At 40.8% G+C, this 26,846-nt stretch overlaps 1 protein-coding gene across 2 annotated transcripts in view; it reads right to left on the reverse strand.

Annotated features, from left to right (window-relative positions):
• The window catches only part of LOC124719995, a 517,761-nt gene that overhangs the window by 367,910 nt on the left and 123,005 nt on the right, over positions 1 to 26,846 (reverse strand). For both annotated transcript variants that reach the window (XM_047245223.1, XM_047245222.1), the window contains exon 8: positions 8,281 to 8,450. In XM_047245223.1, coding sequence (XP_047101179.1) covers positions 8,281 to 8,450 — 170 coding nt within the window. The remainder of the gene's footprint in view (positions 1 to 8,280; positions 8,451 to 26,846) is intronic.

Below are 26,846 nucleotides of genomic sequence, written 5' to 3' on the forward strand. Positions count from 1 at the left end.
GTCCGGTACACAGTTTTAATCCGCCAGGAAGTTTCACTTTCAGTGTTCTTTGGACGCTGGAACGATGCTGCTGTGAGGACTCTGCATGATGCGGAACAGAGTGAAAAGTGCTTGTTACGAAACCAGTTCGCACGGCCCCGATTTTATCTCGGGTGTGAGCAGTTCGCGGATTCCCTGCGGACTGATTCTTCAGTGTAGAGTCCGTCACTTAAAATAGCACTGCGGGAACGCGACCATGTTCCCCAGTGTTGAAAAGACGGCAAAATTCTCGATGCGCGGCATCCACAGTTCCATACTTGTAATACCGCAGAGGCATGCCGCACTCCGCCCCACTGCCCCAAGTTTACTGTCCTCTAAATGGCGAGACAGTGCGAGCAGCGTGTAGTGGATAATTCGGTGTCGCCAGCCTCACAGCACGCCCACAACATGTCCCAAAATTTCCTATTCTCTTGAGTCGCCCTGTACTAAGCACTTCCAGTAAAACTAAAATTCTATATCGCTGTAATTACTGGTAATGACTACATCAAATCGCCACTAGATGTCCCTATGTAGATGTCAACTTCTCTACGATAGTCAGGAAGGAATTCGCAATTCTAGTTTGAGCTAAAAATAATGAATGCAACATCTCATTCGGTTTGATTCTCTGTAGTATTTTTATGAAATTTCTATGTTTACCGTCGCAAGCATAATCTCTTTTGCCACAATGAAGCTGGAGCAGTGCAAGGGAGACAATGGTACTCACAGGGGAGCGTCGGTGTTCGTTATCGAAACTTACATGACAACGATTTCGTGCAAACGTTGTGGTCTGGTGTTTGCTGAGAAGTAGTGCCAGCAAAGAATGCCCTACAGCGCTTATTCCGAAAATGGGTCACACCGGATCTGTTTCCAAGAAGTAAAAGAAAAATAAAACATTCCGAAACGTGCCCACACACCAGAAAATGTGGCTGTAGTTCACCTGAAAATGTTTCCGAGTCCTTCCAAATCAACTTGACACCTGTCACAAGAGGCCGGCACATTACTTCTATCGTGCGGGCGAGTACTCCACCTGGATCCGCACGTCTATCGCTACCGAGTGACTATTTTCTGCATTGAAACCAGCACATGCTCTTCATCACCTGCAGTTTTGTGAGTGGCTGTTCACCGAGTTAATAATGTATGGCCTGGACATAGATCTGTTCTTTATGTGGATAAAGCTTACTTTCACCTCAGTGCTTATGTCAACTCACAGAATTACAGGTTCTGCGCAGCGGAGAATCCATTTAACTTCCGTGAACCACCACTGCATGATCATATGGTTGACGTTTAGTGTGCAGTGTCTGCACGTGACGTTATTGGTCCCACCTTCTTTCATCAGACGTTGACCTCGGCGCTTTACATTACGAACATTTTGAAACCATTTGAGCCATTATTAACGGAGGCTGAAAAGACCTACAGTTACTTCCAACGGCATGGAGCAACTGCTGACACAGCTGACCAATGCTTGGAACACATTCACACAATCTTCACGTATGACAGAGTTGTTAGCATAGACCAGCCCTAGCTAGCCATCCAGGCAACTTTATATGTCAGTGTGCAATTACTTTGTGTGGGGAGCCCTCAATTCGAAGGTGTATCGCAACAACCCTCATAGTTTTCAAGAACTACAACAAAATATTCCGGATGAGGCAGCAGCAACTCCAGCACTCTAGCTTTGATCCGCCTTCAGCAACTTGGTGACCAGAGTCCAAAAGTGCCTGGACGTGGATGGCGGTCACTTTTAGCATATGCTGTAGTCATCTTAGTACCGTATTTCCTTTCCTCCGCTGTGTTTATTCGTATCCTGGAAATCTGTTCTTCTGCCCACTTTAATTTTCCCCATCCTGTACACACACACACACACACGCACACGCACACACACAAACACACACACAATAATGTATACAGGGTTAATGACCTAATACTTGAACCTCATATATCGCAGAAATGGAAAGTGCTATTATGTGTAGTTTCACAAAATGGATTCTAAATCTGGGGCTTCTCTTGATAGCTAGTAAAAAGATTGTAATAATCCAATCTATTTTTTCTACTAACATACAATTCTTTAAAACAAATTAAACGATGCTTATTGCCATTAACAAAGAAAAAGCAGGGCAAATTACATTGTCAGAGGTGTTTGTTATAGGATTCTAGTGCAAGCCGTCATGTTTTGTATCCCTCGTCGACACTTGTTCGTGGTATTCAACCTGCATAGTTGCTAGGTACAGCGTTATGTTTGCCTGCAGTGTGCTTGTGCCTGTTACTGTGTGACAGGTAAGGCAGAGGGTCATGAGTGGACTGTGGGGTTTTCCAATACAGAAAAAGCCGACATACTCGTGCTATATGGAGAGTGTAGGAAGACCTTCACAATAATTCTCTGTTATTCCAGTATCGAACAGTGCGTCCAGAAAACGAACACCTGTATCTGTCTGTGTGAGCTCTGATTTCCCTTATTTTATCATAGTGATCGTTTCTCATCATGTAGGTCGGCTCAACAAAATAACAAAATATTTTCGCTGTCAGAGGAGAACGTTTGTAATTGAAATTTCCTGAGACGATACTGCCGCAACGAAATACGCCTTTGTTTTAATGACATCCACACGAAATCCGGCATCATGTCAGTGACATTCTTTCCCCTATTTCTCAGTAATACGAAACGGGCTGCTATTCTTTGAACTTTCTCGATGTGCTCCGGAAATCCTAACCAGTAAGAACTCCACACCTAGCAGCAGCACTCCAAATGAGGACGGACAAGTGTAGTGTAGGCAGTCTCTTTAGTACATCTGTTACGTTATGTAACTGTTCTGCCAATGAAATGCATTCTTTGGTTTACATTCTCCACAACATTTTCTATGTGTTCTTTCCAATTTAAGTTTTTCGTAATTGCTATTCCTAGGTATTTAATTGAATTTACTGCCTTTAGCTTTGGTTGACTTGTCGTGCAACCGAAGTTAACAGATTCCTCTTAGTACTCATGTGGATGACCTCTCACTTATTATTTAGGATCTACGGCCAATTCTCGCCCAATACACATATCTTTTCTAATCGTTTCGCAATTCGTTTTGGACTTCTGATGACTTTACTAGACGATAAGCGATAGCATCATCTGCAAAGAAACCAAGATGGCTGCTCAGATGTCTCCTAAATTGTTTACGTAGATAAGCAACAAAATAAGATCTACAACACTACTTTGGGGAATACCAGAAATCAGTTCCAGTAAATCCAATCACATAACTGAGACGATATTCCATAAGCATGCAACTTGACTACAAGCTGCTTGTGAGGGTAATGCAGCTAGTCTTCAAAGGAAATTGCTTATAGTTCACTTGTTAGATGCATCCAATAATATCTGTCATTTTTGCAGGACCCATTCAAAATAAAACTAACTTGAGATAGAGTCTGTATAAAACTAAAGGCAGTACGAATGGTACACACTTGTTTGGCTCGCAAAAGAGCATAATGGAGACCAGTTGAGGCTTGAATATATATTGCACACAAGAACTTTAAGCAGCGAGTCACTCTTTCCAGTCTGCATCCGTGAATGGAATGTGCAACAACATACATATGTCGCACAAGGAGAAATATCGTCTGCCATGCACTTCATAGTAGTGTGTAGAGTGTGCGAGTAAATGTAGATGTTGCAGTTATTGGACATTTAAAGCAGCTATTCGGTTCTGATTTCCTTTAAGGCTGCATGTCTGTAACATGGCTAATTTAAAAACAAAAAGGGGAAACACGTACCTTCAACTTTTGGAGTTACAGGGATTTTACTTTATGTGTGGTTGTGGCCCATCGCCCTTACACCTCAGTAAGAAATTTATCTATCGTCTGCCTACCAACAACATTGCTTGCAGAAAGGTTGCGAAACTGTAACTCTCTTGTTTCTATGTCCACTTCTAATGTGTTAATCCTGCTACACTTAATTGTGTTCCTGTCCCGTGGTCTGCTACGTAATCATATTAATCTTTCCAGTTAATTTTTGCATATGTTATTATTACTGCGGTAATAAATCAGTCTTCCATTGTTCACGCAGTTACCGGCACATTTATTGCTGCCCAAGTCCCTCACATTCCATCTCACTAATTTTACTTTATTCTGTGTAACAAATTTCATCTCACTGATCCTGACTTTTTGTTTTTTCCTGAACTTCTTCGCATTACCTCAGTAGACTTACGTTTCAATAGTAGTCATTCTACCTGCAGTGTCAAATGAAACCCATTAAGATGAAATTCAAATTGACTTGTCAAATGATGGTTCTAACTACTGGAAAAATACATTAATATCTATCTCTTTACCATTGTTAGAAAGAGATAAATGCATAAGTCAGTCCTCTTCTAAAAGAACGTTGCGTGAAGCTAAAATATGCTGTGAAGTTGGCATTCCTATCAGGATGCATGTAGCTTTTTGTTTATGTGACTGGAAGAACAAAAATAGAATGGCACACACATAGGAAAGGACCGAAATTTAATGCTGAGTTAGCGGCAATACAATTTAGATTTTGGCATATATCTTTTCTAGGCAGCTCAAAGGACAGTAAGTTTAATAAAAGACTCTAGAAGCAAAATGGTGCAAGCTATGACTTCCAGGCATAGCACACATTATCCATGTTTAATGAACCCTATGGGTAAAAAAAGGAACATAAATAATTGTTTCACTCAGAGCTTTTAGCATTAAGACTGTAATCAATTTATTTGGTCTCACATCCTAGCATGTGGTAACTATGTTTCGTGGGTAAGGTTAAGGTTTAATTAACTGTGAACGAAATGCTTAACAATGAGGTCATTTAAGATGATGCACCAGCTAAGGCGGGACAATAATGGAGATAAAAATCTGATTTGACCCTTTTCAAATAAACAATCAAGGAACCTGATTTAATCGTTTAAGTGAAACCACAGAATATCTAATTACCTTGACTCGATGAGGATTTGAGGGTAAGTCGTCATTGACATGAATCTAGAGAATTACCCAATCCACCACCTAACTGAGTGCTCATAGTTTTGCAAAACTAGTTAAAACTTTTGCAACATGGAAGTAGTGTTATGAAGTGAATGTGAAAAACATTTGGGAGATCGTATTATGAAGAAAGCTAAGATAAAGAGCTAAATTTTTATTTTGTTTCATCTCTTCCATGGTAAAAAAATGCAATAATACTGCAGTAGTGATTTTTTCTTTGGATCAGCTTCAGAGTGTCAGAGGTTATTTCAGAACTCTCAGACAGCTAGCAAACTTGAAGTTTACACCAATGACTAGAAAAAAGGGAAAAATTTACTTGTAGTATTTAATTAATAATTATTTTTAATTGTAATATCTTGCTTGTTTTGATAAACAGCTGGATGTGAAGAAATGGTGAAGGTGAATTTTAATGTTTGGAATCAAAGGAAATATTTGTTTGCCCAAAAAGTCTATTAGAGATGGCCCTGTCCTACCTATTTATGGAGTGCAAGCACTACATTGTCATCTCTAGCTGATACTGAAGTTAAGTTGACTAGGTAATTTAGCCCAAGTATTCAAATATTCATTACTCTAGACGTCATTTCCTAACGTATCTGAACGAAAATGGAGGCTTTATCAAGTGTACGAATATCTGCAGCGTCAGAATCACTTAGAGGGAGACCCTATTCGTCTCGTGAGTCGCGAGTGTTTAGAAGTCTGCCACTGACACAAAACAGGTGGCATCCAGCTGGAGCCTGTTCCATTTGGAACGCACCTCTTGTTTATGTGGATGTATCAGCAATGAAATACCTTTTTCAATTTTTTTATTATTCAGTAGGCGATTTTAGGTGCAGGCATCACGAATGTATTCTGTTTTGAATTTAGTTTCATTACCCCACATTCACAATGAAATCTTAGAAATTTGCCAACATTAGAGAGTCAATTGACAGATTCCAGAGATTGCTAAACCAGTCTCTTAACTTTAGGAATGGCGAAAGCTTTCATGTTAACTCTTTCTAAAGACCCATGGTTATCTGAATTTATCTTCAGGATGTATACGTGCATGCCATGTCTTAAGACAGTAAATTAAGTTGTTATAATCTGTTCAGTGACCTCTTAATGTTGATTACTTTTGTTCATTGGGTTTTCAAATATCTTGAATATAAGGAACATGGAAATAGGTTGACTGGCGTACTATGATTGAGGCTGAAGTGTTAGTCACATTTACAGAGCTCAAGGATATGCACAAAAGAGCGAGGCCTGCAGAAGGCGTGAAGAAAACAATGTAACACAGAAGGGAAAATGTGATGAGTTCTTTGGCTGTGAATTTAAGATATCAGTCACCCAGAATTGTATTTAGTTATAACCTTTCATGTTACATGTTTCTGAACAACCATGGTTATCTGGAATCATCTTCATGATGGATATCATCCTATGTCTTAAGATAGTGGATTGAGTTGTTGTATACTGTTTAATAACAGTTGAACTTTGATTATTTTTGTTAATTGTCTTTTTATATACCTTGAATGTATGAAACATAAAAAAGGTTTAGTTATGTAGCATGACGAAGGCTTAAGTGTTAGTCAGAGTTACAGAGCTTAAGGATATCTACTAAAATGGGAGGCCTGTGAATGGTTTGAACAAGGCATATTAAAACAGAAGGGAAAGGCAGTGAGTTCTTTGACTGCAAATTTATGTTTTTAGTCACCCAGATTGGTATAAAGTTGAGATGACATTTGAATGAATGTATGGATAAAACTTCATCCACCTAAGGATTGCATTCTATGGGGCAAGAAAACAGTCAGGGGATTAGCTTGAACTTGAAGTAAGATGTATAGTTTGTAGGACTTCAGATGTGACAAAATACAGCTAGTAGTGCTCACTGTGAACAGTATGATATAAATTTAGAATGTGTAGAAAGTATGGAAGGTCACGTACACAGTTCTGATATTCTGGAATAACTGTCATAGTTTCGTGTGACATGTATTACTGGCTTATAAGTGATTGCTGCAGGCTAATTTATACAAATGTTTTGTTAGCACAAAGAGTTATACCAAGAATGAATGCAGTGAACATATTAATGAGAGCAGTGCCATTTGCATCACTTTTATTCATTTATTAATTGAAGGAAGCTGTAATTTGCTACTGTCATTCCCACTGAATTTAGAGAATAATGGAAATCGCACAGGAAGAATACGTAGGAGAAATCTGTAAGAATAGGCCAAAGGAAGGCAGAAAATATGAAAAATAAATTCACAAAACACAAAGAAAAAATACAGAGTGAGATCAGTGCTGGAGGCCATTGGAGAAAACTATAATTTTAATAAATAAGCCTATTTTGCTTTGGTATTACATTTAATTTCTTGTCTAAAGTTTTTAGGCTTTGGAATATGCTTTAAAAGTGTTGCCATATTCATAAGAATACATGAAGTATGAGGTGCCCCATAATAACACTTGACACAGCATTTCACATAGGTGTTTAATCACTTGGACTTTTATTAATTGGTTGCTTAAGGGAGACTAACATACTTATGTTCAGTACTCAGTGCAGGGCATAGTAAATTTTATTCTTAGGTAGTGGTATCTACTCAAAGTGTATTATTACCTGGAACAAGTTTCTACACAGACCACTTCTATAAAAGAAATTTTCCTCTGAAAATAGGTTATATTTAAAAATGAAGTTTAAATCTAAGAATTTAATTAATAATTTAGGTTAATGTAGGAAACCAAAATGTTTAATATAAATAATAATAATTGTTCTTCAGAGAGATTTCCATAGCTAACAACAAAAGACATCCACAATCTCTTTCTTAAGTGTTTAGAAATTTAATAATTTCGATGTGATGATGATGATGATTCTTGTAGTGTACAAAACTAATTCCTCTGCAAAGTGATTATTATTTCTTGCGGCTTATAAGTGTACTTTGATCATGTATAGGGCACATCATTGCAAGTTATGACTATATTCAAATAGTTACATTCTCCAATTTTCACAAAGGAGAGAAGCTAATCATAAGATTGAGTTATGAGAAAGTGGGTAATTCCAACCAGTCAGGTTGTTTTAAGAAATATGAGGACATTATTTTGTTGGTAGCTATGAAAGGAGATTGGAAAGTTCATGTCCAATATCAGAACCATGAATATGAAGGATGCAAGAAGAAATAGTCAAGTTAATTATGTTTCACTATTTCTCTACCATTACAAGACTTATAGCAGATTCTAGTATTATAAAATATGATTCTCTAATTTACAAACTTAAATGATTCACTCAAATAAAATAAATACAGTACAAAAGAGACCTGCCTTATGCAAGAAATGAGTTCATTGACATACCTTGAAGGTAAACTGTGGATTAATTAATTGGTCACTGAGGCTCACCATCAGGGAACCATGTTGTATACTGTATGTCAGAGACAAACAATCTTCACCGACAGGTAATGAAGAAACAGGAAGTGTTAGATGGCCATCATTCTTACCAGCTTCAATTTCTAGATATTTGAAACCTGTCATTATACAGCACTTGTTTATTAAACATTTTCCATATGTTCTACAAGCTTTCATCAAACAACACAAATATAAACATAATGGGAACACTTTCCGACATTGAAGGTGTTGTAGAAATATATATTATTTGAACTATAAAAATATAACTAAAACAACTGGAAATGTAATATTAAGGCAGTGTGGATGCAAAAATGAGCTGACTGAATTGACAGATAGAGGACATATGTAACATTAAATTAGAGATGTAAATATTGAGCTGTGACTGACTGAAACTACTAGCACAGCAAATGCCAATTTGTTGAAGTTAGTTTCAAACTCGCCAGAAAAAGAATGAGAGGCCGTGAATGAAAATGTAATGTGTCTCAGTTAATAAACACTGAGTATCTCCCTTTAAGAGTCTTGAGATTACACTAACTGTTGGTAATTACATAAAGGTTATTAAAATTTTGCAAAGAAATTAAAAGAATTAGTGAGATAGAGTATTTGAGATGTAACTTATTTTCCCAAAATTGCATGACAGAAACCAAATAACATCAGAAACTGAAAACTAGAGGCAAAAAGAATTCATCTATAGATATATTAAACTTCAGTATTTTCTGTCTGCAGGTGCAGTAAACACTGTACATATCTAATTCACTTGAGCCCATACTCATCAATGCAAATGATTTCCTTGGTTGCCTTACAGTACTTCTTCCATTTATATCTATGTGAAGAGCTGGGTAATTTACCTGTCTCTTTGTAGAAAAACGATCACATACAAACAAATTCCTTCAAAGCACTCAAGCAAATTGAGTTGTTGTTTCATTAGCTGATCTTTTCAGTAGAATAATATGAAACAATTTGAACAGTATCAATGTTTACTGCTGGTAGAGACTGGTTTAAAAATAATTAGTTGCTCTACATCTATCAAAAAATGAACTGCTTCTCACATGTAACAACAGATTTTCCCTAATATAAGCATTCACAACATAGTGAGTAATGAAATATGTTAAAGTAAATAGAGTGGGAATCATAAGTTATGAAAGATACAATAATAAATGTCAGAACTGGTTGAATAACTGTAATAAGAGAAGGCAGGGCGTTTTGGTAAAGTATTGCAAACAGTGTAACAATGAGAATGTCGTTTTCATGACAACTTCACATTAAGTTAGTCACTAGTATATTCAGTTATTCTAGTAAATTCTTGCAATATTTTGCATATTTTGTTTGTCCATTAGATGTCATAGAAAAGAACTAAAATTATGGGGACAACTTCTAGAAAAAAATATATAAGCAAATTTTAAACTATGTCACCCATGCCCTATTGATCTTATCACTGAAATAATAATAGTAATAATAATAATAATAATAATAATAATAATCATTAGAATGGATTGCATTGTAAGACAAAACAATTACAATAAAAATAACAAACTGAACGAAAGTACAGATTAAAATATAAATGCAAAGTACTTTTTGTCCACTGTTGTTCACTGTAAGACAAATATAAGAGGTGACGCACCATAAGGGAGCTATGCAAATAGCTTACAAATTTATATTCATACATGCATTGATGAAAAATACAAAATAGTAAACTTTGGCGGCTGTTGGATGGATATGTGACACTGCAGTGTAGATTAATTGTGCTGTGGGCAAGCATAACAAACAGGGGCGTTATTAATACCAAGGTACAAGATCTTCACGAATTTCATTTCGTGTACTCAGTTGGACAGTAATTAAGCCTTGCCGACAGATGTGTGGACAATATACGTGAGATGTAAGCATTTGAGAGAGGATGTATGGCTGCGCTCAAAGAACCTGCTTGGAGTAATTGGTGAATCGTTTGACATTTGAATAGGAGTGATATCACTATTCGATGATGTTGGCAGAAATGGGTGAGCCACGAGAGAACACGACATCAAAAAGCAAGCAGTCGGCCTAGAGAGCTGACAGAGCAAGAGGACTGAGCACTCGTCTTAGCCCCAGATTTAACATTGTCATTGATCCAATGTGCACCTGCTGCCTCAGTGACCACAAAGACCACTAATAGGTGGCTGACAGAAAGAGGGCTGAGCTCACAGCACCACTTATGCCTACTAGCATGACCTTTGTACACAAACAAGCCCATTTGCAGTGGCTTTGGGCACATTCACTCTGGAATCTCATTGACTGGACTATAACTGTCTTCAGTGATGAGTCCCTCTCCAAACTGAGCCCTAATGACCAGTGAAAGCAAGCCTGGAATACACTCCAGACAGCGGCCATATGACTCGACAACCAGAATTGATGGTCTGGGACATCATTTTATGTCATAGCAGGACCCCTTTCGTTGTCGTGCTTACCAAACCTTACATTGGCTACCAAGGTCGCTGGATCTCTCCCCAACTAACAACGTTTGGGCCATTAAGGGCACGGCCCTCAAAGCACATGGGGATTTTTACCATGTAAGGTGCTGATTGGACAGAATTTGGTATGATATCCTCAAAATGACGTCCAACAACTCTGTCAGTCAGTGCCAGGACAAATACCTAGTTTCATAAGGCCCACATGTACACCAATTCCTTATTGACTCGATCAGTTTTTGAAGTTCTTTCTCTTGAATAAATCATCCTATTTTTCTGGAAATGTAGTCACTTATTTGCCTGTACATTTACATCGCATCTACCGTTTCCGTCCCACTCGGATAATTCCTTCGTGGTTCATCATTGTCGTTTTTTTTCTTTCTTTTTTTCGTCATCGACTGTATTATGTTGTGATCGAGGACACTGCCAGTGGATACAAATAAGACCACCATCTTTTAGAATGTATTGTTCTTATTTCCTGTTACAAATGTTTTGTTTCTTTTAGCCTTTAGAACAATGTTCTAATCTTAAGTAGGATAAAATAATGTTTTCCTGCGATCCTTTAAGAGGACTACGAGTTTGGGATCCAGTCAGTTACATGTCTTGTTCAAGGTCACTTAAAATGAATATGAAGCCAAGTGTTATAAACAATTGTAAGGTCTGAGGATAATTCCGCTAGAGAGCGGCAGTGTGTGAATTACGGATCTCAGATGCGTCGAGAATTGGTACGTCTGGAAATTACAGGCGCCTCCAACACAGCGTGCCATGGGAGCACGGGAAATTGTGGCAGGCTAAACAGTGAAACCCAATAAGACCTGAACGCTGCGGTAGTAACGGCGCGCGAGCTACGCCACACAGCGAGGGGTCGACTGGAGCATGGCAAACAAGGCACTGTTATACGTAACTAACTGTGAAACGGCAGCTGTCACGAAAATTAAACTTGATTCACACTAAAAACATACAAATAATATACTTGTGTACTTCACCCAGGAGCAATGGTACGGACTGGAACGGATGTTCCAAGGGACATGGACACCTAAGTACGACTTTTGGCATCGTTTTAAATACACTCATGCTCAAAAATGAAGGACAATTACAGAATGTGGCGCCACACAACGTGGCACTACACAAAACTGGCGCTAATAGCATAGGCACGTAGGGAACACACACTACACAGATCTGTAAGTCCACGGTATTGGTGATATGTTGAGAAAACCGTTCCGAAACACATGCGCTACCGAACGCCACTGTTTCCTGCGCATTTACCCCGACATCAATATGGGATATGATCACCATGCACACGTACACAGGCCTCACAACGAGTTGGCATACTCTGGATCAGGTGGTCGAGCAGTGCCTCTCGGAGTTCCTGGAGTGTTCAAGCGGTTTGAAGATGTGCAAGGACGTCGACCGAGAGCATCTAAGACGTGCTCGATGGGGTTTTGGTCTGGAGAACAGGCAGGCCACTCCATTCGCCTGATATCTTCCGTTTCAATAGCAGCTCTGTGGGCCTGTGCGTTATCACCCATCAGGAGGAAGGTGGGACCCATTGCACCCTGAATAGGCGGACATACTGGTGCAAAATGACGGCTCGATACACCAGACCTGTTACAATTCCTCTGCCACAGACATGCAGGGGTGCACGTGCATCAATCATAATCCCACCCCACACCATCAAACCACGACCTCCATACAGGTCCCTTTCAAGGACATTGAGGCGTTGGTATCTGGTTCCTGGTTCACGCCAGATGTAAGGCCGGCGAGAATCACTGTTTAGACTATACCAGGACTCGTCGGTCAACATAACCTAGGACCACTGTTCCAATGACACCTGACTTTACGGGCTCTCCTGTGACCAGGGGTCAGTGGACAGCACCTTGCCGGTCTCCGGGCGAATACATCGTGTCTGCTCAGTCGTCTGTAGATTGTATGTCTGGAGACAACTGTTCCAGTGTCTGTGGTAAGGTCCCGAGCGAGGCTACCTGCAGTATTCCGTGGCCGTCTGCAGGCACTGATCGTGAGATATCGATCTTCTTGTGGTGTTGTACACTGTGGACGTCCCGTACTGTAGCGCCTAGACTCGTTTCCTGTCTGCTGGAATCGTTGCCATAAACTTGAGATCACACTTGGTGGCACACGGGGAGCGCGTGTTACGACCTGCTGTGTTTGACCAGCCTCCAGTCGCCCTAGTATTCTGTCCATCATAACGTCATCTATATGTGTTCTTTGAGTCATTTTCAACACACAGTCACCACTAGCACGTCTGAAAACGTATGCACACTTATTCGCTGCACCGTACTCTGACATGTACCAACACCCCTCTGCGTATGTGGACTGCTTCCAGCGTCACCGTGCGACGACCGGAAGTCAAATGCACCACACGGTCATACCGCGAAGTGATGTAGAGCCGAAAACGCCCACCAGAGTGTTGTTTCACCATTTATCAGCATTATCCTTAATTCATGAGCATGAGAGTGTAAGAGAGGAGGAAAAGTGAAACTGTGCGGTTTTATAATTCCGGCGATACTGATGCCATACTAGTATACAATCACAGTAAATGGTTTTCAAAATACAGTCTATTCAAGAGAAGACTTCCAGTGCCATGCCAAAGGAAACATTACAAATCACTCACTCTTTCACGCAGGAAGATGCAGTTGATGACCTCTCCCAAGTGTTGGTAGATATGTGCTAGGCATTGGTAGTAATACTAGCACGTTCAGTAATGCGTGGATCATTTTTAGGAGGAGACTGGTCAGGTTACAATTTAACAATAATAACAGTAACACAATTAATAGTTCAGACATTTACAGTATATACCTACAGGTGTAGTGTGACAAGAAGTGGACAAAGTGGGAACTATCGCCTCTTTTGCCTGAAGTAAAGTAAGGAAACCATGGAAAATATAAACCAGGAGGACCAGATGAAGATTAGAGCCTCCATAATTGTAAATAAAAGGTCAGACTGTTGGAAACACAGTAACCTCATTCAGGTTATACCTAGTGCAGAGTACGTTTTTGCACAGATTTTTTTTCACATAGGAAAAGATTGTTGCTACACTGTCCACTCACTCCTCACAATCTATCACAGTACACTTTTTACACGTCATTTCATGCTGAAATTCTACGCCCAGCATCATTATACATAAATAAGGTCATATGAACGATGTTTTGGTCAATTTACCTGTATAATGAGTGAGGTATTAAGCTCAGGAAGAGGGTAAAATCTTAGTATCACACATTGCGGAGGTTTAAGAGTAAGTCAAAGTGTTACGTGAAATGGCAATGTGTTATTATTATTATTTACAAATTTGAAAGGAGTCTACTGGGGCAAACATGTATGTGACACCCGAATATGACAAGCATGTTGATGTAAACTAAACTGAAACTCTGATACTGTAAACGATGTACGTCTCTTGTAGGCTTTATAAATCGGATAGCCGACTGTGCCCGACCGCAGAGCCAAAGATACCGCTTCTGGTCTGAGACTGTGGTGTTGGAGTAAGATAGCGCTTGGCACACAGTTGTAGGCAGCTGTCTGTGAGCGAAAGACGATGGAGCAGGCAGTTTCTGTGGTGTGCTCTGTGAAGCCACCAAGTGTTAGATTGCTGTTAGTGTTGTTGAACATGGAAGCAAAAGTCTTCATGCACGCAAGGTAAAGATTTTAAATAATTGTGATATTTGTTTTTGCCAGCACGTTAGTATAGATGAGTTGGCTGATAATTTATAGTTGTTGAATGATCCCAGAATGTATAAGTAAACATTTTATAAGAAGGCTAGTTAGATATTTCACTTTCGTAATGTTGTTAAGATTTATTAACAGAGCTATGTGTAATTTGCGTTTATATAGGATTAGTGACGTTAGATGATACTTGCTGTTCAAATCTCATTGTTTGTGAATCAGTTGTCAGTAATGTAACTTCAGTAATCAGATGTTTTTGAATAGACAAACTTAACTTCCAATATAATTTTGCTAAAAAAATCTGTGTTATTCATTCACCACAATCAGTACCACCTGGGTAGGTCATATGTTTTTTTAAAGACGTTGGATATTCCTTAAATGTTTTCATTTAGCAACCAAAAGAATTTCATGTGTAGCTACCATATTTATAATTTTTTTATGAGGGATCAGAATATATCGCATTACTCCGTTGCTGCTTTAGAGGTAAGTCAGTTCAGTTTATTTGTTATGTGCGCAGAGACAAAAGTTATTGAGTTTTGAACAGGGCCAGGTGATTCAGTGCCTAAGGGGCTGAATGTATTTTGCAGTGACTGTATTATTGGTATTGTGAGCTGCATTGCCCAATCAGTTCGTATAAAGCTTTTTCAAACAATAACACAGAGTAAGCACACCAGTTATAACACGCTACACGACGATTCGAATAAAGTATGCATTCCCACTTCAGGCATTCATTCGATGTAATCGCAAACATTTTAAACGGACCTTACACAATTTCTACCATACCTCTACTCTGCACAAGCCAATAAATTCTTTACTGTGCGGAATACGTTACTCAACCGGTACTTTCTAAGTGCCTTTTTAAAATCAGTTCGTTTTGGTAATCGAGTCAGTTTCCTTCGGATATTTATTGTACAGTTCTATTCCTTGCTAGAACCTCTAAATCCACATTTAGATCTACGTGACTACTCTGCTAGGGAGTACATCGAACGGCCTACAGACTATTCCTCCACCGTTCCACCGTCTAGCGGCGCGCGGAAAAAACAAACACTTAAATATTTGCGAGCAAGACCTGATTTCTCTTACTTTATTACGACGGCCGCCTCTTCAAATGTAGGTGTGAGTCAAAAATATTTTTTCGCGTTCGTTGCAGAGAGTCGATGACTGAAATTTCTCGTGACGAAAATACCTTTGCTTTCATGACTGACACCCGAGCCCACTCATCTTGCCCGTGACACTCCCTCCCCTGTACTACGAAACGAGCTGCACTTCTTTGAACTTTTTCGATGTCCCCCGTCAGTCCCGTCTGGTAAGGATTCCATATCGCACAGTAGTACCCTGGGCACGCACAAGCGTAGTAGAGGAAATGTGCCTACTATGCGATAGTTCCCTAAAATGAGACACCCCAACTGTGCTCATGTTAGGGGTTGCACTCTGGCGGAGAGTTTCTTAAACACGTCTACTGCGTGCCAGACGGCGACACAGCGAGTAGGATGCCTTAGTTGAGCCGGACACAGTACCTAGAGGTTGATACAAAATTTCTTGTGTTTGGAGTTTTTGCGACATCTGTGTTAAGACAATATTTCAGCTTAATGGTGAGTGGATATTACTGCACTCTTTTATTGATGTTATTTGTGACGCTATTACCTACAATAATTGACATTTAGGTTCATTTTCCAACGAACGTTGTTAGCAAGTGCATGATTCTTTGTGTAACACGGCGAAATTCCTAATATGCGATAGTATGGGGATCCAAATACGCCACAGTGTCGCATATTACGATATCTATCGCATATTGGGGGGAGTCGTTCTCTCACGATTTGTTATATGTAATGTACGCAATACTATCACGACATAACAATATTTTATCATTTATTGTAGTAAAATGTTGGCAAGTGAAATACTGCCTTGCAATGGAAGAGCGATTTTATGCTCTTAAATGTAAGGACATACGAAGCATGGCCTTCCTGTGAGCTGTCAGAAATAGGCTGAAGAATCCCTTCAATTCAGAAAAGGCTTCAGCAGGAAAGAAATTGTTCCGAGTTTTCCTTAACAGACCTCCCATTTTATCACTGGAGACTCCTCAGGGTCTTGCAGCAGAAAGAGTGAAAGCTTTAACTCAAGAAAATGTGGGGAGATTTTTTGATATTTACGAATCTGTGCTATCTGAAGTCAACCATAACCAGCATCGAGTCTTCAATGTTGACGAAACTGCAGCACAAACACAGCAAGTTTATTACTAGGAAAGGGAAGAGACAAGTTGCTGCCTTGACTTCAGCAGAAAGGGGAAATCTCACCACAGTTGTAACGTGTATGAACGCAGCTGGCACTTACGTTCCACCACTAATAGTCTTCCCAAGGAAGAATATGAAGCAGGAATTGATGGACGGTGCACCTGCAGGATCAATATCAGCTTGTCATCCAAGTGGCTGCATGCACACTCATTTTTACTCAGTGGTTTGATCATTTTGTGAGTCATGTCGAGCCATCTTCAAAAAAAAAAAATGGCTCTGAGCACTATGGGACTCAACTGCTGAGGTCATTAGTCCCCTAGAACTTAGAACTAGTTAAACCTAACTAACCTAAGGACATCACAAACATCCATGCCCGAGGCAGGATTCGAACCTGCGACCGTAGCGGTCTTGCGGTTCCAGACTGCAGCGCCTTTAACCGCACGGCCACTTCGGCCGGCGAGCCATCTTCAAATGGACCTGACATTTTGATTCTTGATGGTCATTATTCCCACACAAAGAATCTCGATGTGTTTGACAAAGCACGCGAAAACAATGTTCATATTGTATGTTTTCCATCTCACTCAACGCATAAAATGCAGCCACTTGACGTCGGATTTATGGGGCCTTTGAAAACCTACTATGCCCAAGAGATAGTAACGTGGTTGGCAAGTAATCCAGGTCATGTTATCACGCCATTATTAACAGCCAGGTTATTTGGGGCAACTTACAACCGAGCAGCAGCAATGGAAGCATCTGTGAATGCCTTCAGAAAAACAGGTCTCATCCCATGCAACACTAACATCTTCGCAGAACATGAATTTTCAATTCATCGCTATGCTGCCGCTCTTCAAGAAAGAGATGCCAAAACCGAAAATGAAACTACTGATGGTGATGGTCAAGCTGTCAGCCCGGCAGACATCAGACCTCTCCCACACATCGCAAAACCACCTGGAGACAGTCAAATATAACGTCGACTCCTTATGTGAAGCAATTTCAAGAATCTAAACAGAAGAAATCAGAGGTTGAAACTAAGAAAACAGCCAGAATGTTATTTGGGGAGAAGAGTGGAAAATCTTCAAATCGTTAACCTAAAGCAAAAGAATCGTCTAGTGACTCCGCATCCGATGTCCATCTTGATGACAGTGCGGATTCAGACAGCATTGATGATGATGCGGAGTGTCTGTTCTGTACTGGGCGCTTCTCTGAAGGCAAACACTGGGAGAAATGGGCACAGTGCATGAAATGTTATCGCTGGGCTCATGAAGATTGCCGTGTGACAGAAGACAATTTTGTTTGCCCCAGATGTCGTAAATATAAACCTAAGTAGTGTGAAATGAGTGAAGGATAACAGAAATGATTGAACATTTAAAAATTGTATATTCATATGTCATTATTCTGTAATAAAATAATTAAAGCAAAATCCTGTTACTGTCTCAGATTAGCAAACCTTGATCTCATTTCTACGAAATGCCATGTTTGTGAAGATTTAATTACTGAAAGATTGTTTATGATTGCAAATACGATAATTCGATGAAAAAATTAAATAACGCAAGATATTATTACCATCATAAAAATACAATTGCACTTACTTTTAGGTCTTTCAAATGGGTTTACAAAAGTGTGTCTCATATTAGGCACCTTTCCTCTACAGGTAGCTTCTTTATTGGATTGTTTTCAATCTTCTAAGTGTTCTGCCAATAAAACGCAATCTTCCGTTCGATTTCCCCACAGCACTTTCTGCATGATACTTTCGATTTAAGTTGTTAGTAGACGTAATTCCTAGGTATTTAGCTGAACTGATAGCCTTTAAATTTTTGTGATTAGTAGATTACTTTTCATTCTCGCTTGGGCCACATCACGCCTTTTATTTTTTGGAGCCAACTGCCACATTTAGCACCATATAGATATCTTGCCTATATCATTTTTAAGTCAGTTTTGATCTTCTGATGATTTTACTAGACAGTAAGTGGCACTATCATTTGCAAGTAACCTAAGACGGTTGCTGAGAAAGTCTGCTAACTCATTTATATACGCCAAGAACATCGTGATTTGGGAAACGCCAGATATCGCTTCCGTTCTCCTCGAGGACTTCCAGTCAGTTCTTATGAGCTGTGACCTTTCTGACAGGAAATGCCGAATCTAGTTATATTTAAAGAGAAGTACTTGCTTCTAATTCTCCGTTGATACCAAAGCTATAAACATTGACCAAAATAAATACTTTCTCCTCGACTTCTCCTCGCGCTTCGACTTGTCTAGCCGCTATAAATGGGGTGTTACGGTTTTACATAACTCACCCTGTATACCACTAAAAAATCTATAAAACCGTAGTGTCTATCTGTTTGTTTCTGAACACACTAATCTACAAAACTACTAGACAAATTTCCATGTGATTTTCCTAAGTCGTTTAAGCAAAGTTTTGGGCACCGTACAGACTTTAGTTCATCATCAGATCACGAAAAAAAATTGCGATTTCAAGTTTTACTAAGACCTTCCTGTCCGTCTATCTACCTGAACTCTAATCTCTAAAACTACCAGACGACTTATTATGGAATTTTCATTCGTAACTTTACCGTAGCTAGGGACACCGTATTCCAGCAAAATCATGTCACAAGAAAGATATTCATACATATTATAAAAATTTATCTACATGTGTATGTATGTGCATTTTCCCCATCTTCTCCGGAACCACTGGACCAATTTCAACCAAACTTGGTACACATACATTAGATGATCAAAAGTATCCGGACAACCCACAAAACACACTTTTTTCATATTAGGTGCGTTGTGCTGCCGCCTACTGCCAGGTACTCCATATCAGCGACCTCAGTACTCGTTTCAGATTGTGAGAGAGCAAAAATGGGGCGCTCCGCATCACTCACGGACCTTGAACGTGGTCAGGTGATTGGGTGTCACTTGTGTCATACGTCTGTACCTGAGATTTCGACACTCCTAAACATCCCTACGTCCACTTTTTTCTGATGTGATAGTCAAGTGCAAACGTGAAGAGACACGTACAGCACAAAAGCAAGCAGGCCGACCTCGTCAGTTGACTGACAGAGACCGCCGACAGTCGAAGAGGGTTGTAATGCGTAATAGGCAGACATCTATCCACGACATCAACAGGAATTCTGAACTGCATCAGGATCCACTGCAAGTACTATGACAGTTAAGCGGGAGATGAGAAAACTTGGATCTCATGATCTAGCGGCTACTCATAAGCCACACATCACGCCGGTAAATGCCATACGACGCCTCCCTTAGTGTAAAGAGCGTGAACATCCGACGATTGAGAAGTGGAAAACGTTGTGTGGAGTAACAAATCACGGTACACAATGTGGCAGGGTATGGGTATGGCGAATGGCCAGTGAACGTCATGTGCCAGCGTGTGTAGTGCCAACAGTAAAATTCGTATGCGATGGTGTGGACGTGTTTTCCATGGAGGGGGCTTGCACCCCTTCTTGTTTTGCTTGACACTATCACAGCAGAGGCCTACATTGATTTTTTTAAGCACCTTCTGGCTTCCCACTGTTGAAGAGAAATTAGGGGATGGCGATTGCAACTTTCAACACGATCGAGCACCTGTTCATAATGCGCGGCCTGTAGCGGAGTGGTTACACGACAATAACACCCCTGTAATGGACTGGCCTGCCAGAGTCCTTCCCTGATTCCTATAGAACACCTTTGGGATGTTTTGGAACGCCGACTTCGTGCCAGACCTCACCGACCGACATCGATACCTTTTCTCATTGCAGCACCCCGTGAAGAATGGGCTGCCATTCCCCAAGAAACTTTCCAGCACCTGACTGAACGTATGCCTGCGAGAGAGGAAGCTGTCAACAAGGCTAAGGGTGGACCAACACAATATTGAACCCCAGCATTACCGATGGAGGGCGCCACGAACTTGCAAGTCGTTTTCACCCAGGTGTCTTGATACTTTTCATCACATAGTGTATCATTAACTGTCTGGAAAGAATCGCTGTGAGTGTAAGAGCCACCTATACCCATCAAAGGCGAGAGAAAAATAAGCGTAGGTCGCAAAGCGCAGATTGTATTCATCCATTGTTTGAGAACAAGAGTTCTTGGCGATGTACGAAAGTTATTCCCGCTGATCCCTCACACGTAATGACGAAAGTAAAAAAGTTTCCATTTCCGCATCAGGCATTACGTTTTACGTTACTAATCATTTATCTGTAATTCTATTCGCGACCCATTTCAGGACATATGACGTCGTAGACACTAAGATGCATCGTGCATGATTTTTACATTTATTATTAATAACTCACTGGACCAGAAGAATAAAACATGGTGTCAGGAGCATAAATCCTGGACCGCTGATCAGTGGAAGCTCGTCATATGGTCCGACCAGTCAACGTTTTCGTTTCTTCCGACATTGGGCCGTGTTTACGTCTGGAGAACACCAAAAGAAGTCTACATTCCAGATTCCTTAATTCTAACGGCTAAGCATGGAGGTGGAACTGTGGTATTGTGAGCTGCCATATCATTCCATTCTGCTGTTCCCATCATTACTCTCAAACTCCGTGTTACAGCCAACGATTATGTGAACATTTTAGGTGATAAGTCGTATCCCGTGATTCAAAGTTTGTTCCTCAACAATGATGCCATATTTCGGGACAACTATACACCCATTCACACAGCCAGGACAGTAGAATCGCCGAGCATGCAACAGAACAGCAGCGTCTTCTCTGGAAAGCACAGTCCCCGGACCTGAACATTATGGAACCCTTGTGAGCGGTTTTGGTGAGCAGACCATGGAGCAGATTTCCGCCCCCCTCGTCACTACAGCTGTTACAAGAGGTTATGATAGAAGAGTGGCGCAACATTCCACTAGAGACTATGCAATTATTATATGACAGAACTTCAAGAAGAATCACATCTCTATTAAGGGCAAATGGGGCTCCAACCCTTATTAATTAACCATCGCCCAACTAAGTGAAGTGTTCACATTACTTTGCCCATCCCCTGTACAATGTATACTATGGTACTATACGCAATGTCTAGTACGGGATCACTTACCGATTTTCAACAAATTTTACACACAATTTCAAACGTGTACGAAAATCCCCACGAAATGACGAAAGGAAAACAGTGTACCTCTCACTACGTTTTCGCCGCTCACACTGTAAAACTGCGGCATCAGGCACGACGTTTTAATTGATTACTGCTGTACTACTACCTATATTTGAGACACATTTTCCAGATAGTGTTTGCGTATAGCACCGAATATACGTGCTAAATTGTGACATTGTACGGCACAAAGTTAGGACATATGACTTCATAAAAACATAGATGCGTGAGGAAGTACCGACGTCTGAATTTACAATTTCTTTGATATTACCTCTATGTGTAACGTATTTATCAGACAGTATGCACATATGCTGTTGAATGTATCTACAAAAATATGTCATTGACGGCACAAACAGAGGGTCATAAAGGGATCGATATAGCAAGGAAAGAGGAGGAGATAGAGACAGGGTGGGAATATGGTCAGAGGAATTGGGGGGAAGGAGATCGACTAATAGAACTGAAATAAGTATTACCCGGGCCACGTTGGGTACTCAGATACGTTTGGTTAGTGAAATGTCAAGTTTTCTTCTGCCTTAGAGAATTTCACTTATATATGGTGACCGCCGCTGCAACTTTTTCATTTTAGTGACGTTGAACTGTCACAACGTTATTAACATCTACCACAGGCTCTTGGTTGTTTTTTCACAAGTCTTCCAAGTAAGGGGAGCTGACTGCCTCTATGTCCTTTTTACGCGACCAGCGTTCTGTTATCCTACTCCTTCTGTCTGCATGAACATAAGTGAAAAACTTTTACCCCACAGATTTTGTGTAATAACATACCGTCTTGAAGTCTTGAAGTTTGGAAGGTAGGAGACGAGGTTCTGGCTGAAGTAAAGCTGTGAGGACTGGGCGTGAGCCGTGCTTGCGTAGCTCAGTTGGTAGAGCGCTTGCCCGCGAGAGGCAAAGGTCCCGAGTTCGAGTCTCGGTCTGGCACACAATTTTAATCTGCTAGGAAGTTTCAACGTACCGTCTTCCTTGTTTTCTACAGATATCGGTTTACACATACTGAACGTCGCTGTAACATTTCCGTATGAAATAACCTGAACTATTACGGTGTTAGTGGTATGTCTGAGAAGTTATTTGGTGTTTTCTCTCAAGCCTGTGAGCTAAGGGAGAACTGACAGGTTGTGTGACATCTGTATACGTCTGGAGCTACTGTATATTACCTAACTCTAGTTCTCCATCGCGGAAAAGAAGTAATAAGGGCAGCAGAATGTTTCAAATTCAACCTCGGATTCAGGCTTCCTACATTTTTCCAAAAATGAGAGTATCGAAGGGCGATCTGTTTTAATTGTTAAAAACCATTCAAACGCCAAGAACGCACAAATTTTTTTATTCAAGATAACCGGTTTCAGGAGTCTTACTTCTCATCTTCAGGTCTTAAACATTTTTTGTAGTAAAAGACGTTGATTTTACGTTGAACCTTCTTGTGCATGACGATCAACACAAAATGAATATGTTTCAATACAAATAATGTTTAAGACATGGAGATGACAGATAAGACTCCTGAAATCGGTAGTCTCGAATGAAAAACATTTTGTGCGATCTTGTCTGCTGAATGATTTTTAACATTTTTTCCAACAGTTTTCGTGTGAATAACTGCCCCTTTCTTCTTCTCCTCCACAGATTTCCACGTACATATCCTGAACATGTCTGAAGAACTTCATTACGTCGTTAATTAAGACTTCCGGGCCAAGAGGCCGTGATCGGACGGTAGAAAATCTTCCGCCTGACGTTTCGGTGACAGCTACAGGCAACATTTTCTGCAGTGAGCCGACCATTGGCTCCTAGGCATTGTTAGAATTATTTGTCGGAAAAACTGATCATCACATTAAAAATTTAATGCAAAACCTGAAGGAGATTACTATCAGCCCATAATCATTGCAGTTTCGATGTGGTATCCCTGTTCACCATGGTTTCGATTGACGAAGCTCCTTCTTCCACAGCTCACACGTTTACTACTGGTATAGTAGCCTTGTTTCGACACTCCCTATCCTCGACTTATTTTCAGGATAACAGTGAGTTCTACCAAGGTATTGAAGGAGTGGCAATGGGAAGCCCTCTAAGTCCGGTTGTTGTCAATCATTTTATGACATTTTTTTAACAACAGGCGCTGCAGTCAGCCAGTTAAAGTTCTTTGAAGTGGTATCGGTATGTGGATGATACTTTTGTGATATGGACTCACTGTGAAGAGGAACTGAATGGTTTCTTGTTGCATTTAAATAGTATTTATCCGAACACACAGTGTACTATGGAGACATAGAGTAATGGACTGCTTAATTTTTGGATCTTACAGTAATAACATTGAAGAGGGGACCTCAGGTCAGAAGATATATATAGGAGGGTAGGAAAGGTACACATAGCGATCGTTACCTCCATAAGGATTCCATGTAGTTGCGGTAAGGTTTATGTTGGAACAACAAAAAGAAGTGTTGATATTTCCCTGGGACACACCGACAGAATGGCTGTACCGGACTATGTTTTTGAAAAAGGTGATCATGAAATAAAATGTAGTCAGGTGAGCGCGCCACCTAAGACACTGCATTACTATGGACATACACTGAAGAGCCAAACAAACTGGTACAACTGCCTAATATCGTGTAGGGCGCCCGCGAGCACACATAAGTGCTGCAACCCGACGTGGCATGGACTCGGCTGATGTTTGAGTAGCCGTCTTAGATTGTTTGCATATTATGCTGTCATTTACCGTTTTGTACAGTCATCAGATGATCAAAACCACGCGCAAAATGATTTAGATATCTGTACGGTGCGAAAAGTGCCTATTGGCCCTGAATAAAGAAAACTGCGAAGTTATTCACATGAATACTAAAAGAAATCAATTAAATTTCGATTATGTGGTAAGTCACACAAATCTGAGGGCTGTAATTCGACTGAATACTTAGGGATAACTATTACAAATGACCTAAATTCGAACGGTCACATAGATAATATTGTGGGTAGAGCAAACCAAAGACTGTGATTCATTGGCAGAACACTTAGAAGGTGCAACAGGTCTACCAAAGAGACTGCTTACACTACGGTTGTCCGCCCTATTCTGGAGTACTGCTGTGCGGTGTGGGATCCGCATCATGTGGGACTGACGGATGACATTGAAAAAGTGCAAAGAAGGGCAGCTCCTTTTGTATTATCGCTAAACAGGGGAGATAGTGTCACAGACATGATACGTGAATTGGAGTGGCAATGATTAAAATAAAGGCGTTTTTGAAACTTCCTGGCAGATTAAAACTGTGTGGCGGGCCCAGACTCGAACTCGGGACCCTTGCGTTTCGAGGACAAGTGCTCTAACATCTGAGCTACCCAAGCACGACTCACTCTCCCGCCTCACAGCTTTACTTCTGCCAGTACGCCGCCTCCCACCTTCCAAACTTTACAGAAGCTCTCCTGCGAACCTTGCAGAACTAGCACTCCTGAAAGAAAGGATATTGCGGAGACATGGCTTAGCCACAGCCTGGAGTGAATTCACACTATGAGTCCTGCAGGACTGCCCATAAATCCGTAAGAGTGTGAGGGGATCGAGCTCTCTTCTGAACAGCTCATTGTAAGGCATCCTGCGGAGTTGGGTGTGCAGCGGAAGTGTTTAAATTCAGAAGAGTGCTCCTGGAGCCACACTTTTGCATTGTCCTGCTGGAATTGCCCAAGTTCGTTGGAATGCACAATGGACATGAACAGACGCAGGTCATCAGACAGGATGCTTACGTAAGTGTCACGTGTCAAAGTTCAAAATGGTTCAAATGTCTCTGAGCACTATGGGACTTAACATCTAAGGTAATCAATCCTGTAGAACTTAGAACTACTTAAACCCAACTAACCTAAAGACAGCACACACATCCATGCCCGAGGCAGGATTCGAACCTGCGACCGTAGCGGTCGCCCGGTTCCAGACTGAAGCGCCTAGAACCGCTCGGCCACACCGGCCGGCTTTGGCACAATTGTTTTATTGATCTCCATTGTAGGATGTAATTTTAGTAAGTAACTAAAAGATTTTGTTCCAGCATTACTCTGGTAATTTGACAGTTACTTAAGCTTTAGTGTTTTTTCTTTCTTAATTCCGATGTTAAGGGTTTTCTAATGAAAGTGTCCTCCTGTTCAGGATTTTTTACTTCTGATGAAGGTATATTTATATATACCGAACCTTGGTTAAGAATTTTAATAAATCTTTATCCGCCCGGCGGATTTGTGTCGAGGTCCGGTGAGCCGGTCAGTCTGTGGATGGTTTATAGGTGGTTTTCCACCTGCCTCGGCGAATGGAGGCTGGTTCCCCTTATTCCGCCTCAGCTACACTATGTCGGCGATCGCTACGCAAACACGTTCTCCATGTACGCGTACACCACCATTACTCTACCACGCAAACATAGGGGTTATACTAGTCTGGTGTGAGACATTCCCTGGGAGGTCCACTGGGGATCGAACAATACAATAACCCTGGGTTCGATGAGGGGCGGCGGAGGAGTGAAGTGGACTGCGGTAGTCGTCGTGGGGTTGTGGACCACTGCGGCTGCGGCGGGGACGGAGCCTCTCCGTCGTTTCTAGGTTCCCGGATAACGTAACGTAACATAACAAGGACATAGAAGCATTGTTAATTCACTATGAGTGAAATGTGTTCATTTGCAGTAGAAGAACGTAACACTATTTAGTACAGTATGTACAGAACAACATGAATGTTCACCCAAATGCCATTTACTAAGATCTTGTGTCAGCCAGTACAACACAACATTGTTTTATACATCTGCACGTGTAGCAGGGCTTCCACCAAGATTACCTACCTGCCTATGTGTAACGTATAAGATAACCAGAATATGTGTATAAAATACGAGGATGGTTTGAAAAGTTCTCGGAAACACCACGAGAGGTCAGCGCTAGCGCAACGAGTTGCTCACGTGACATTCACTGGACTGCTGCCTGTAAACACGTGCCACGGAAGACAGCTGTGGCGGTGACGTGGCTCTGTTGATGTTCCCGCGTAGTGATTTGCGAAGATGGAAAAAATCGAGATTCAAGCGTGATTAAGTACTTTGTCAAGAAAGGTATGAAAGCCAAGGACATTCGTGCCGATTTCCAG

The sequence above is a fragment of the Schistocerca piceifrons genome, chromosome 11 (assembly GCF_021461385.2).
Source record: "Schistocerca piceifrons isolate TAMUIC-IGC-003096 chromosome 11, iqSchPice1.1, whole genome shotgun sequence".
Classification (NCBI taxonomy): Eukaryota; Metazoa; Arthropoda; class Insecta; order Orthoptera; family Acrididae; genus Schistocerca; species Schistocerca piceifrons.